The 14,521-nt window shown below is 48.1% G+C and overlaps 1 protein-coding gene across 1 annotated transcript in view; it reads right to left on the reverse strand.

Annotated features, from left to right (window-relative positions):
• LOC142560580 (thimet oligopeptidase-like) overlaps positions 1-14,521 on the reverse strand; it is a 43,803-nt gene that overhangs the window by 26,535 nt on the left and 2,747 nt on the right. The window contains exons 3-5 of the mRNA XM_075672784.1: positions 13,853-13,968; positions 1,813-1,982; positions 1,107-1,219 (exon numbers count right to left, since the gene is read on the reverse strand). Coding sequence (XP_075528899.1) covers positions 1,107-1,219; positions 1,813-1,982; positions 13,853-13,968 — 399 coding nt within the window. The remainder of the gene's footprint in view (positions 1-1,106; positions 1,220-1,812; positions 1,983-13,852; positions 13,969-14,521) is intronic.

The following is a 14,521-nucleotide window of genomic DNA, read 5'->3' on the forward strand; positions in this document are numbered from 1 at the left end:
AGAATATTGTTGGTGCTAATATAGATCTTTGCGGAACTCCATAATTTATGAATTCAGTATCCGACTGCACATTACTAATTACAACGAACTGAGTACGGTTAGTCAGGTAACTACGCAGTAACTTAAGTAGAAGTCATCTCATCCACAATATGGTAACTTTGCAAACAGTATGGGATGTTTAATAGAATCGAAGGCTTTGTTAAAATCTAAGAAAATACCTATTTTGTACAGTTGATTTTCTATGTTGGTTACAATTTTTTCTATGATGTTTAATAATGCTGGCTCAGTCGATTTGCCTTGCTAAAATCCATACTGATATTCAGATATTAGGTTGTGCTTACAGAAATGCTGAGAAATTCGAGGATTTATAACTTTCTCTGCTATTTTGGAAAATAGTGGAAGTACTGATATTGGTCTGTAGTTAGAAATACAGTCAAGAGGACCACCTTTACGCAGATCTGAAATGCCAGCAACTTTCATTTTATCCGGAAATATTCCTGTCAACAACATAGTATTCATTAAGCGGCAAACTATGTTGGATAGCAAATCTGAGACCACTTTCACTGGGGCTGCTTTAATGCCATCGAAACCACACGAAACATTACTTTTAAGGCTGTTAAATATACCAGCAATTTCAACTTGGGTAACCGGGTAAAGAAATAAAGGTTGTGACAAACTGTGTTCTATATATGTTTCAAAATTCTCACAGATGGTCCCTTCCAACGCTCCAAAAGTCAAAAAGTGGTGGTTAAACTCATTGGCGAGAGCCTTACCAGTTAATCTCTGCCCATTTATTTTTGTATGTAATGATTCCATTCCAATTCTTTTTCTTTTCATGCTTTGTCAGTGCTATGAGCAGAGATCTGCCTATGTTATCACCACAATTGGCCTGCTACGAGTGGTGGGTGACAAGAAAGTCATAAAATAGATCAAAAGGAATTGTCTATCATATCGGCCCTATTTGCAGGGCTGATATCCAATCGAAGGCGCTACCCCTCTCAGCACAATCAAGAACAAGTGTCGAGGTAAAGCAAGTTATCATGTTGCTTACACATAGACTAAGCCCACACAGAGATGGAAAGATACCGAGGCAGACACTCACGCACCTGGATTCGAAAGCAAAGTTGACTTTCTTGCGAGTTGCTGGGTCAACAGCCATCTTCATGATGGGCAACACATGTGGGTGTTTCAGCGTCACCTTGCGTTTGCCAGACTCAACCTAGGAGGAAGGAACCATGCAACCACAGCACAACATGCCATTACACACAGTTAAACTACGGCCATGATTCCACGAAGCCATGCAACTCAAGATATCTCTCAGAGACATCATGAGCGTGACACCTCCCCATTTGTAGGGTAGCAAACTGGACAAACGCGAATTAACCTCCATGCCTTTCCTACTTCCGTTCTCTTTCAATCCTTATGTGAATCGGCCAATCTACATTCCCATGCTAAGGTCTCTGGCATACCATTTATTCCTATACCTTGTACTTTGTTCACATGGCCCCTTTTCAATGGATATTCACTTACAAGGTTCTCAAACTTTGTAAAACTACCTTAAATATTGCTACTACATAGTGCCACCACCTCCAGTACCTCCCAAGGCATTAGTGTTACCGAAGCTATCTCTACTTCGAATACTATTGCTCTTACTATCATTTCCAATACTTTGAAAAGCATAAAAACTACAACTGCCCCTTGCTACTGCTACTACTACTACCACTGTTATCACTACCTCCAGGATTTCCTAACCCATCAGTGCTACCAACTGAAACTATGACTACTACTACTACTGTTCTTATTTTAACGCACCATCTCGAGGCTCTTGATAAAGTCCTCGGGTGTGCCCCGCAGCTCCTCTTCGGTGAACTCAAGCACAGTGTTCTCCTCATTGAAATTCTTCATGTACTTGACTTCGAGGTCACTGATCTCATTCTTGAGCTGCTTCACCTGCTCCCGCACCTCTGCCGCCAGGTGGAGACCTGCAACATCGAAGCAGTGCCTTGTGAACCCCTGCCAACCTTCTCTAGTGTGGTTTTGCCGATATCTATGACGATGGACAGCCCAGCTAACCTAAACTAAGCTAAGATGAACTAGCAGGCGATGGGCGATAGCTTGTTCAAGGCCGCTTTATTGCTAACCTGCTCCATTGCGGCTATGTGCACCTTTGTGCGGCTTTTTTATTCCCAAGAAAACTTGCCTGAAAGTTGATTGTTCAGTGCAACTCGGTATGAAACTAAACCATGTTCGTAGCCAGTTACCATCAGAGCCAGCCTAGCCAGTGTCATTTTCATCTCAAGATGGCGTCCATGGATGGCAACAAGTTCTTGGCATATAGCATGATGACAATGATGCAAACACTTTCAATCTGGTTACGAAAGCACATTCAAACAATAAGTTATCTTAAGAGTTCATGTGCTGGCAACAAGTCTCATCACCAGTTCTTGGCCTTCCGGAGAATTGCACGAGTTGCAGGACAAAGTACAGTTGAACCTCGCAATAACGATATTGGTGGGGTACACGAAAGAATTCACTTTCGCAAGAATTTCCTCGTTGGGAAAAGAGACAGCACAGATAGGTAATGCATCGCAGAACAAAACTCTACTGCCACAACTCCGTTAGCCTACTTTGCAAGCTTTGCTCGAGGATACAGAACCACACTGCCAACAGTACAAAGTGCGTCGCTTGTGTCAACCAGCAGTGGCAGCACTGTCGTAGCGCAGTATTCTCGGTCAAGTGCTTTCGGAGATGTGATCACTTTTGCGAGATTTTGCGCAACTCGGTACTAGACGCAGAGCAACAGCACACGCAGTAGCACTTCCCCAGTGCCCGCTGTTGCGTGCAGGTGCCGACGCATCCGCTGCCGAGCTCAAAAGTGATCGTATCTCGTGTATACCTGAAGGCAAATGATCGACACGACGACCTTTTCGCGCAAATCTACAGCCGGCGCGAAATCCGCACGCGATGCCTGTCGGGTGGCACCAAAACCAGCGTTCTGGAAGCAAGGGATGCGTATTCCTGGACGATCGCTCAATCATGGCCCGATGCGTGACGCTCCATGTGCTGCGACCGCCATCTCAAGCACCATAAACAAGTCCGTGTCGGTGGGACGTGAATTTTCTTTGTTTTTGCAGCATTTTTCTCACTGAGGCGCACATTACGCAGTGCACTGCTGCGATCAGTGATTGTTTTTCGAAACCCACATTCAGTGTGCGTTCAGTTTCGCGTGACGCGAAACTGAACGGTCTACGATCTCGCCTATAGTAGGCGTGCAAAAACTGCCGTCACATGTCGGTAGCAACATGCGTGCCGCTTCAAACAGGCGAATAACAAACAAGATGGCGGCCAAGAAGTGTTCCCAGCGCATTGACCGCTTCCGGTGCCTGGTTGTTTTTGTGAAGAAAAATGGCGGCGCCCACACAAGTGTAATGTGGTGGCATTTTACGCAATTTTAGTGCAAAACAATCGCATTTGAGCACATTTTGGAGCCTGCTAGCCTTACGCGAGTAGGCAATATACGGAGCTACGTTTCAGCAAATTTCGTTGATGCAAGATTGCAGTACTGCGACATTTCATTGCCGAGAGGTTCGAAATGCATTGAATCCTATGGGCATTTACCGGGGATACGAAAATGTTTCGTTGTCGTGAGAATTTCACTGTTGCAGGATTTCATTATCGCGGGTTTCAACTGTAGCGAAGTGGTAAGTCTAGGTGTGTATTGTGTGTATGAAACGGTACATATTCCTTAATTACACACGTGTGCACCTACCTTCTCCTATCACAGTACGAGCACCGATACGACTTATAAGTGTACTGGCATGCCTTCAGGGATATTTAAGACGTGCCTGTGGCGATTTGAGCCCTAGGAGGCAATAAAAGGCATGCATTCGTTTTTTTTTTTTTTTTGACTGCCCGATTTTTCTGATGTTTTCGTGGCCTCTAGGGAGTTCGAAAAATTGGACGTTGACTTATATCCTTCTCCCTCAGTGTAGGGTAGTGAACCAGATGTTCTTCTCGTTAACATAATTGCCATGACAAACTGAACTGCGAGTTGGGCTTGCGGAATACACATCAAGGAATCATAAGTGACCCCTTCCAACAGCGCTTGCTCGCTCGGTCCACGTGAAGCGATGCCTGATACAAATGAAGTCTAATTGCTGTCGGGACTTTCTGCTAGAAATAGCAAAATACCAACAGCAATACACCTTAGCCTGGTAACAACCAGCTCCAATTCTTCAATCTAAGTTGCTTGTAGAACCGGAATGAAAGCAACAAAAATGTGTGGCTTACGCTGTCAGCTGTACGGTCACAAGTAAGAAAGAGCATTCACGTGGTCATTTGTGCTTTTGGGAGTAGAAATATAGTAGTTGGTCTGGTTCGCCTTCATACGGATGCTAGCCATCAAGTGATCCAATGTATTGTATTTACTTGTGCAAGCCTTACACGAGGAAGGATTATGGGTAGTCACCAAAGCTTTGAATTGCACTTAACAGATACAAACATTTTTATCCAGTCATCATCTTCCACTTCTTGAGGCTGCCTGATTGGCACCTTCCCAAAACTGGTTGCCTTCCATGCCATCTTATAATGTTAGAAATTCTCCTCATCTTGAAGCTTTTAACAATGGCCTCGAACAGAATGGCACACCACATGTTCAACATTCACGTGTAAACTTTCTTGCAGCAATGCCCTGTTCATGCGCTCGAAAGCACAATGCAGCTGAACAATGAGTCGCGGTACGGCTGTTACTGCTAAACTCTTTCTTAACTGCAAGAAATGTGCTCGCTGTCGGTTCAACATTTTACTTGAAGACACAGTAGTCACAACATATACCGCGAGACATAATATTATAGCCTGATCACTGGTGTTTCGAATGGGTGTAAAGCTGTAATAATTACCCAGACCATTTTTGAGAATTTGCTAGGCATAATTTGGTGGAAGATTGCTAGGCATAACGTTAAGAGACAGAAAGAGAGCAGGTGGGTCAGTGAGCAAACGGGTATAGGCGATATTGTAATTGACATCAAGAGACAAAAAAAAAATGGAGCTGGGCAGGTCATGTAATGCACCGGTTAGATAACCGTTAGACCATTAAAGTTGCAGAATGGATACCAAGAGAAGGGAAACGCAGTCGAGGACGGCAGAAGACTAGGTGGAGCGATAAAATTAGGAAATTTGCAGCAGCCAGTTGGAATCGGTTGGTGCAGGACAGGGGTAATTGGAGATCGCAGGGAGAGGCTTTCGCCCTGCAGTGGACATAAAACAGGCTGGTGATGATGAGGAGTATAAGTACCGTATTTACTCACATAATGATCGCACTTTCTTGTCCAAAAAATTAACGGAAATTCCGGGGTGCGATCATTAAATGGGTTATATTTCCCGCTAGAAGAAAAAAATTTTTTTATCCCGAGTTTGCTGCGGGATGACAACAGGTCAACAAATAGGCGGCTGCCGCTGTGTGCAGTGCGGGACACTAAAACAAAAATGGCGGCCCGCGGACCGAGCCGAACGCGCCGAACGTGATTTTTTTTTTTCTTGTGAGTACATTACGTGTATTGAAACAGTTTCTTCTGTATCAGTAATGAATAATATTGTTAATATCGGCAAGTTTGCGGCAATAACCTTGCCATGTCTACCTTGAGGGGACAAAAACAGATGGGCGCGCCTAGCTACCAGTGACATAGAAACACATGGCCGGCATGCTGCGGAAACTGCGGCATCTGTCTTCACTACTATCCTAATACGGCACTTTTCCGCTAAGGGTGGGCGAATATCCTAGGTGTGTTACAAGTGTCGGCGTATGAATAGGGTACACTTCTAACGTATCAATGTAAACGTGGCTACTATCGTTGCCGCTCGCGATTTGTTGCGCGCCCACGAGTGCAGATAAGAATCAAAAGGCGCCTTTTTTGTTGTTGTTGACCACAATCATTATAAGCGTACACATAATAAAGGCAAGTTTGGTTGTACCTCTTTTTGTCATGGAGGTGCAGAAAGTGATGAAAGTAATGAAATGGGGCATCTACTTAAGAATGTTTGATGCGTGCAGACCGCTTAGTTTGTCTTGACGAGTCGTTCGTGTAGCATTCGACAGATGGTAAGCGCGACGGGTATTAGCTTGACTTGGCACACGACATATCACTGCGGCAAGTTCGGGGTGCGATCATTACATGGGAAATTTTAAAAATCGAATTTTGACGACAAAATTCAGGGGTGCGATCATTACGCGAGTGCGATCATTATGCAAGTAAATATGGTACTGAGAGTAAAAGAAATGTGAAATATACAAAATATGCACCTGGCTCCTAGTTCTCAGCCTTTATAGGTCAGACCATGCAAAAATATTAGTCGAACACAATCACCAAAATAATACACTCATGAGCATCTACCGTTGTTTGAGACCTTGTTAAAACAGCCTGGACGTTGTATCGAAAAATTTGACAACCTGAGAGAAGCTTCTGTGTCTTCACTGCTGCTATCATTAAAAAGTTGAGGTGCAGAGTTGACTAAAGCACAAACTTTGCATTGTCTTATTGAGGAAGCGCTAGGAGTACTGGAGTCTAGTTTCAACGATACTTCCAGTTGAATTTTTATTTTTTCCAGACTCCCATATCAGCCAAAAATTGGCGAATCTGACAAATAGTTAAATTTCAGTCACCCTTTCAGGCGGTGCATGATGCTGCTTGTGGAAGAATTCCAACGGAAATTTTTAAGAACATGTAGAAATACTGTCAATCAAATTGATCGATTTCTAAAGGACTGGTAAGGAAAGCGTTAAGCACACTGGATCTGTTGCATGTTTCTGGGATATGGTGACGATGACGATAACAATGCCATTGTCGGCAATACAGTAACTAGTGCCATCAAGTAGAGGTTTGCAAAATGAAACAGCGCTTGCGTACTGTTACGTTTCGCCTACGACGCGCGGTTTAGCCGGCGCGACTGCAACAAAGCGGCAGACATTTTGGCCCGTTCGGCGTCGCCGCTACGCTCCCCGCCAAGCGCGTCCAGGCATGTTCCGATGCCACGTGTCTTCATGTGCGTGTGTGAGTGTATGTGCCATTGTGCCCGACCGAAGGCGCTACGAGAGTAGAAGTCTCCTTCTCCTCCCAGCCATTGTGCCCGACCGAAGGCGCTACGAGAGTAGGAGTTACCTTCTCCTCCCAGTCTTTGTGCCCGACCAGCGGCGCTACGACAGTATGCGTCACCTTATCCCATTGTACAATCACGTGCTCGTCTATTGAGGGGTTCCTTCTTGCCCTCAACTGCGAGAGTATAAAAACAGCTGCCCCCGGACGCCAAAAGGAGGGCTCCGATTTCTTCTGTTAAGTAAAGTGCTCTCCCGTCTCTCTACTTCGGTCAACCTGACCGCCAACTCTTTGCGATGTTAAAATAAACAAGTTGTTTTGTTGTTACCAGTCGACTCATGCTTTGCCGGGACCTTCGAATGCTTCCAGTTGTACCCCAGGCCGCCAGGCCAACGCTACCCTTGGGGCTTGCGACCCAGGTGCAACAACGGGCGCCAGCGCCGAGTTCCCAACAACTCGTACCAGCGGTGCGATTACAACAACTCGTGCCAGCGGTACGATTCAAACAACTGTCTGCCAGCGGTGAGATCGCGACAACGGAGGCCAGCAGCGAAGAGATGCAGTTGACTGTATGCTGAGCAGCTCAACGACCATCCGGGAGCAGTGCAACGAGCCCTGTGTGATGACTGGTTGCCTGCAGCGGAACGACTGCGCTGAACTCTTGACTGCGAGGTTTGGTGAGTGCGGGACTTTCTTCTTCTGAGCTTTGCCAGGCTTTTGTTAGTGTCAGAAACAGAGCTGGTAATTGTGGTTGTCGTTGCTGCCGGGTTAGATTGCGGCAAGACAATATTAGGCAGTAGAGAAAGCAGCATTCAGAGCAGCCATGGATTTGAAGTCGTTGCGCAAACCGAAATTGCTGGAGCTTGCAAGAGAGTTGGGTCTGGATGTCTCGGACAAACTCAGAAAACCAGAACTGCTAAAGGCTATTCTTGAGTTAGAAGCTGAGGATGACGAGCTGTCGGAATGCCTTGAGACCATTGAGGAAAGGGAGACGGCAAAAAGACAGGAGCGCGAAATTAAAGAACAAAAAGAAAAAGAAGAGCGCGAACTTAAAGAACAGAAAGAAAAAGAAGAGCGTGAACGTAAAGAACAAAAAGAGCGAGAGCAACAAGAGAAAAAAGAAGAGCGCGACCGTCAACACGTGTTGGAAATGAAGCGTCTCGAGATTGAGATGGAACGCGCTCGTAATGGAAGTCAGGCACACGGTGCAGGAGAACGCGTATTGTTCAAAATGACTGACCTGATGCGGCCGTTTAAGCTTGGAGAGGACATTGGTTTGTTCCTGGTTAACTTTGAGCGAACGTGCGAGAAGCAGGGGTTCTCTCGGGAAACGTGGCCACAGCGCTTGCTCACTTTGTTACCCGGCGAGGCGGCCGACGTAGTCGCTCGCTTGGATAGAGAGGAGGCAGAGGATTTCGACACAGTGAAATAGAGTCTTCTACAAAAATACCGGCTGTCAGCGGAGGCGTTCCGTCGGAAGTTTCGGGAAAATGAGAAAGGCAAAAGTGAGTCATATACAGAGTTTGCGTACAGGCTTATGTCAAACATGCAGGAGTGGCTCAAAGAAGAGAAAGCGTTTGGTGACCACGATAAAGTTCTGCAGTGTTTCGGGCTAGAACAGTTTTATAGTCGGTTACCTGAGAACGTGAGGTACTGGGTCTTGGATAGGCCACACGTTTGTACGGTGGCTAAAGCCGCTGAGCTAGCCGAGGAGTTTGTGACGCGTCGGGCTCGCGGAGCTAAGGACGGTCAAAAGGGTGAATTTGGCTCGAAGTTTGAGAGGCCGAAGTTCACACCCATGAGATTAAAGGGGGACACGCGTAGTGAGGATGCGAGTGAAAGCAGTCCGACCAAACGTAAAGAGACGGCGGCAGCCAAACGCAGAAAGCGGTTCGAGATGAGGCGAGCGCGCGTGTGTTATACGTGCCAGAAGCCGGGTCACTTTTCGGCGCAGTGTCCGGAAACAACACCAAAAGTTGTGTTTTTTTCAATAGGCAGCACTGACGAGAACATGAAGCTTCTCGAGCCTTACATGCGAGACCTCCTCGTGAACGGGAAAGAGTGCCGAGTGCTTCGCGATTCCGCAGCTACGATGGATGTAGTTCACCCCTCTTACGTAGAACCCCATATGTTCACGGGCGAGTGCGCATGGATCAAGCAAGCCGTGGAAGCTCATAGCGTGTGTCTGCCAGTAGCAAAGGTGCTTATTGAAGGACCTTTCGGAGCGCTTGAGACGGAGGCGGCAGTGTCATCTATGCTGCCCCCCCAGTACCCGTACCTATTTTCAAACAGGTCCGATCACCTCCTGCGCGAGAAGGGGCTTTTGTTTGGTGAGGCTAGCGTTCAGGCCTTAACCAGGTCGAAGGTTCGGGAGCTCGCTGCAAAGGCGGTAGTTGCGGGGCCGACGTTATCGAACAATGAGAAAGGGTCAGAGGTGCAGCAAGCTGACGAACTGAATAAAATTGAGCCTGTAGCGTTGAAGGCGCCAGATACTGGAGAGGAAACGCCCGACACGGGAAAGTTAGAAGAGCTATCTACTGATTTGCTCATCGCGCCTACGTCAGACGGACTTGATAGGTTGCTAAAAGTCAGCCGGTCGGCTTTGATAGCCGAGCAAAAGAAGGATGGTAGCCTAGAAAACATACGCTGCAATGTCAAGGAAGGTATCGCCAGGAAAAATGCGCGTTTTGTGGAAAGAGGTGGAGTCCTGTACCGGAAGTAGCTAGACCGCAGGGGAGTGGAGTTCGATCAGCTGATCGTTCCTCAATGCTATCGTCAGGATCTGTTGCGCTTGTCGCATGGGGGTTCGTGGTCCGGACACCTAGGAGTTAAGAAAACTAAGGACCGTCTCTTGCAAGAGTACTATTGGCCAGGGTGTTTTCGGGACGCAGACCATTTCGTAAGGTCATGTGACACCTGTCAGCGGGTGGGCAAACCAGGGGACAAATCGAGGGCGCCGTTGAGATTGGTACCTATCATTACGGAGCCTTTTAGACGGCTCGTTATTGATACAGTGGGACCTCTGCCGGTAACAGCCACGGGGTACAGACACATTTTGACTGTGATCTGCCCAGCGACAAAGTTCCCTGAAGCAGTGCCGCTTAAAGAACTCAGCTCAGTTGAGATAGTCAATGCACTACTGTCCATATTTGCGCGAGTTGGTTTTCCTGCGGAAATCCAATCAGATCAGGGCACAGTGTTTACTAGCGCTTTGACGACAACTTTTCTCGAAAGGTGTGGGGTAAAGCTGCTACACAGCTCAGTGTACCACCCACAGTCGAATTCCGTTGAGAAGCTCCACTCCGTCATGAAGCGCGTGTTGAGAGCATTGTTTTGAACATCGAACTGACTGGGAGCTGTGTCTGCCTGGGGTGATGTTTGCATTAAGGACCGCGCCGCATGCAGCTACGGGGTTTTCGCCAGCTGAGCTGGTGTACGGTCGCTCGCTTCGGTCTCCGCTTCGCATGCTTCGAGAATCGTGGGAAGGCAGGGGCGACGACCCAGTCGTGGTGGAGTACGTGCTTAAGCTCCTCGAACGCTTAAGAAGGGCACAGGAGTTGTCAGGTGAAGCAATGACAAAGGCCCAGCAGAGGGCCAAGGTTTATTATGATCGGACCGCCAGGGCCCGTCGTTTTGAGGTGGGCGATGAGGTCATGATATTGCGCACATCGCTAAACAACAAACTAGACGTGCAGTGGGAGGGCCCAGCACGAATTGTCCAGAAACTGTCGGACGTTAACTACGTGGTAAGTCTGCCAGGAAAGCGGAAAGCACAGCAAGTTTACCACTGTAATCTGCTCAAACCTTATAGACAAAGGGAAGCAGTGGTGTGCATGATGGTAAACGTTCCTGAAGAGCTTCCGGTCGAGCTTCCGGGACTAGGCTCAGTGACGAACAGGGAAGACACCGGTCAAGTCATTAGTGACCTTATCAGTAAAGCACCGCTGTCGCCCGAGCAGAAAACCGAACTACACCAGCTCTTACAAGAGTTTCAAGGTCTGTTCTCTGAGAGGCCTGGTAGGACTTCTGTACTTACTCATGATATAGAACTTACCTCCCCAGAGCCAGTACGATCCAAGGCGTATCGGGTGTCACCCCGCCAGAGCGATATTATGGAGGCTGAGGTAAAGAAAATGCTACAGCTCGGTGTTATTGAGGCAGGTGAGAGTGATTATACCTCCCCTTTGATTTTAGTTGAGGTACCGGGCAAGGAACCTCGTCCTTGCGTCGACTACCGCAGGCTTAATTCCATCACTAAGGATCAAATTTATCCGATCCCTAACATCGAGGAGCGCCTTGAGAAAGTTAGTAGCGCTCAGTTTATTTCCACCCTAGATCTTGTCAGGGGTTATTGGCAGATTCCACTTACAGAAGAGGCTAGTAGGTATGCGGCGTTCATTTCACCAATGGGAACATTCCGTCCTAAAGTATTGAGTTTTCGTTTGAAGAACGCGCCATACTGTTTTTCAGGCCTCATGGATAAAGTGTTGCGGGGACAGCAAGAATTCGCTTTACCGTATCTAGACGACGTAGCGATATTCTCCGCATCCTGGTCTGAGCATATGGCACACTTGCGGGCAGTGCTAACCCGCCTGCGCGAAGCGGGCTTGACAGTAAAGGCTCCTAAGTGCCAGTTAGCACAGGCCGAGGTTGTCTACCTCGGTCACGTGATTGGTCAGGGTCGTCGCCGCCCCTCTGAAATAAAAGTGGCCGCTGTGCGAGACTTTCCGCAACCGCGCACGAAGACCGATATTCGGTCATTCTTAGGTGTCGCCGGCTACTATCAGAGGTACATCCCCAGGTACTCTGATATCGCGGCTCCCCTGACGGATGCTCTAAGAAAAACAGAGCCTCAAACAGTCGTCTGGGACGAGACAAAGGAAAGAGCTTTTAGCGCCCTAAAAAGTGCCCTAACAAGCCAGCCTGTGCTACGATCGCCAGACTATACAAAAGGGTTCGTTGTTCAATGCGATGCTAGTGAGCGAGGCATGGGCGTTGTACTGTGCCAACGGGAAAATGGAGAAGTAGAACACCCCGTCCTGTATGCTAGTCGTAAGCTGACCAGTCGTGAGCAGGCGTATAGTGCCACCAAGAAAGAGTGTGCATGTCTCGTGTGGGCCGTTCAGAAATTGTCATGCTATCTAGCCGGCTCGAGGTTTATCATTGAGACGGATCACTGCCCTCTCCAATGGCTGCAGACCATCTCTCCCAAAAATGGCCGTCTCCTGCGCTGGAGCCTCGCTTTGCAACAATATTCCTTTGAGGTGCGTTACAAAAAGGGGAGTCTCAACGGTAACGCCGATGGCTTAAGTCGAAGCCCCTAACGTAGGAATCAGCCTCAAAATTGTTTGTTACTGATGTTTTTCTTCCTGAGGCAGGATTTTTAACATATTGCTTTTGTTTAGTGTTTCAAAGTGATGACATGCTTTCTAGTGCAATTTTCCAATTTGTGGACGCGTTCTAAGTGCTGCTAGACTACTGTAAGGAACTAGGCAGTGGTATAAAAGGGGAAAGAGCCTGGCAGGGCTTAGTGAGGGTTGTGCCGTGCTTGCTGACTGAGCGGTTGAGTTTCAGCGTAGTTCTAACGCTTGCCGGGAACGAGAACAAAAATGTGAACTCTCCCGAAGTCACTTTGCAGTGTCCCGTGCGAACCTGAACGAGAGAACGAGGCCTTCTCTGTGCGCTGCGCTCAAGAAACGTCGAGGGACGCCCGACTTCGGTTATGAGCATCATCGAGCGACATCCCTCCGGACAGCGGATGCAGTCCCCTGTCCATCGGGATCTCCTTCCCCCGGCGGGGCGGTCTGTTACGTTTCGCCTACGACGCGCGGTTTAGCCGGCGCGACTGCAACAAAGCGGCAGACATTTTGGCCCGTTCGGCGTCGCCGCTACGCTCCCCGCCAAGCGCGTCCAGGCATGTTCCGATGCCACGTGTCTTCATGTGCGTGTGTGAGTGTATGTGCCATTGTGCCCGACCGAAGGCGCTACGAGAGTAGAAGTCTCCTTCTCCTCCCAGCCATTGTGCCCGACCGAAGGCGCTACGAGAGTAGGAGTTACCTTCTCCTCCCAGTCTTTGTGCCCGACCGAAGGCGCTACGACAGTATGCGTCACCTTATCCCATTGTACAATCACGTGCTCGTCTATTGAGGGGTTCCTTCTTGCCCTCAACTGCGAAAGTATAAAAACAGCTGCCCCCGGACGCCAAAAGGAGGGCTCCGATTTCTTCTGTTGAGTAAAGTGCTCTCCCGTCTCTCTACTTCGGTCAACCTGACCGCCAACTCTTTGCGATGTTAAAATAAACAAGTTGTTTTGTTGTTACCAGTCGACTCATGCTTTGCCGGGACCTTCGGATGCTTCCAGTTGTACCCCAGGCCGCCAGGCCAACGCTACCCTTGGGGCTTGCGACCCAGGTACAACCACGGGCGTCAGCGCCGAGTTCCCAACAGATCGTACCATCGGTGCGACCACAACAACCGTTGCCATCGGTGGGATTCAAACAGTACACATGATGCTTAATGAAATTTATTTTCAAAATTTCCGTACTCTGAAGTGGGGATACGAGCCTTACACGAGGGCAGGCCTCATGGGGGTAAACATGCTACCTCTTCTATATTATGTGACCGATTCATCCACAATCATGTTCGTCACGCGATTCCAGCTTTAACCTCTTTGCCCTTCCTCCCTCTCAACCCTTCTTTAGAAGAGGCAGTGACTCGTGACATCAGAGTATTCCAATTACTATTGCCCCTCTCGACATTACTCACCGTCCCTCTTGCGGAGTTTGATGAGCTTGTCAAGGAAGCGTTTCCTCTCAGGCGACAGGCAGCTTGTGTCTTTCTTTTCCAGCACAAGCAGCTTCTCAAAGATGTCAGTCCGCATGCTGATTAGGAGGTAAAGAACAAAAGAACATGGAGGAAATGAGGAACGTGCTAAGGCTAGAAGCACGAGCTCGCCCAATTACAGCGGGACGAACAAACTGTCAGAAGAAGGAATAAATAAAGCTTCATGCACAAGAAATAGCAGCTGTCTTGTCAAGTGCTTCTGGTCAGATGTCAGTCCCATTAAGAGACTCCTTCTGCAGCATAAGCTGTGCAACGTTGGCGCTTTCAAAACTCATCTGCTTGGCCTCTTGATTCACAGTGGTGCCTTCTGCATGCAACTCAGACACCTCGTCTGCACAGTGATGCAGGCTAATAGGAGGCGTGCGAAACACTGGAGGAGGGCTTTTCCACACTATCAGGTTTCTTTACACAAGATGGCTGACCTTCCGCCTATGGCACAGTTTAGTGGAGGGTAAGCTAGCAAATAGGGAGAATGCGGTAAGGAAGGAAAAGACTGTGGCTAGGACAGCGGCATCAGATTGTGTGCTGCTGGTTCATTTCCACTTCTGGGGCGACATCTACCATCTTCCATGGTTCAAAACTAGATGCGTG

Source organism: Dermacentor variabilis, chromosome 10 (genome assembly GCF_050947875.1).
Source record: "Dermacentor variabilis isolate Ectoservices chromosome 10, ASM5094787v1, whole genome shotgun sequence".
Lineage (NCBI taxonomy): Eukaryota > Metazoa > Arthropoda > Arachnida > Ixodida > Ixodidae > Dermacentor > Dermacentor variabilis.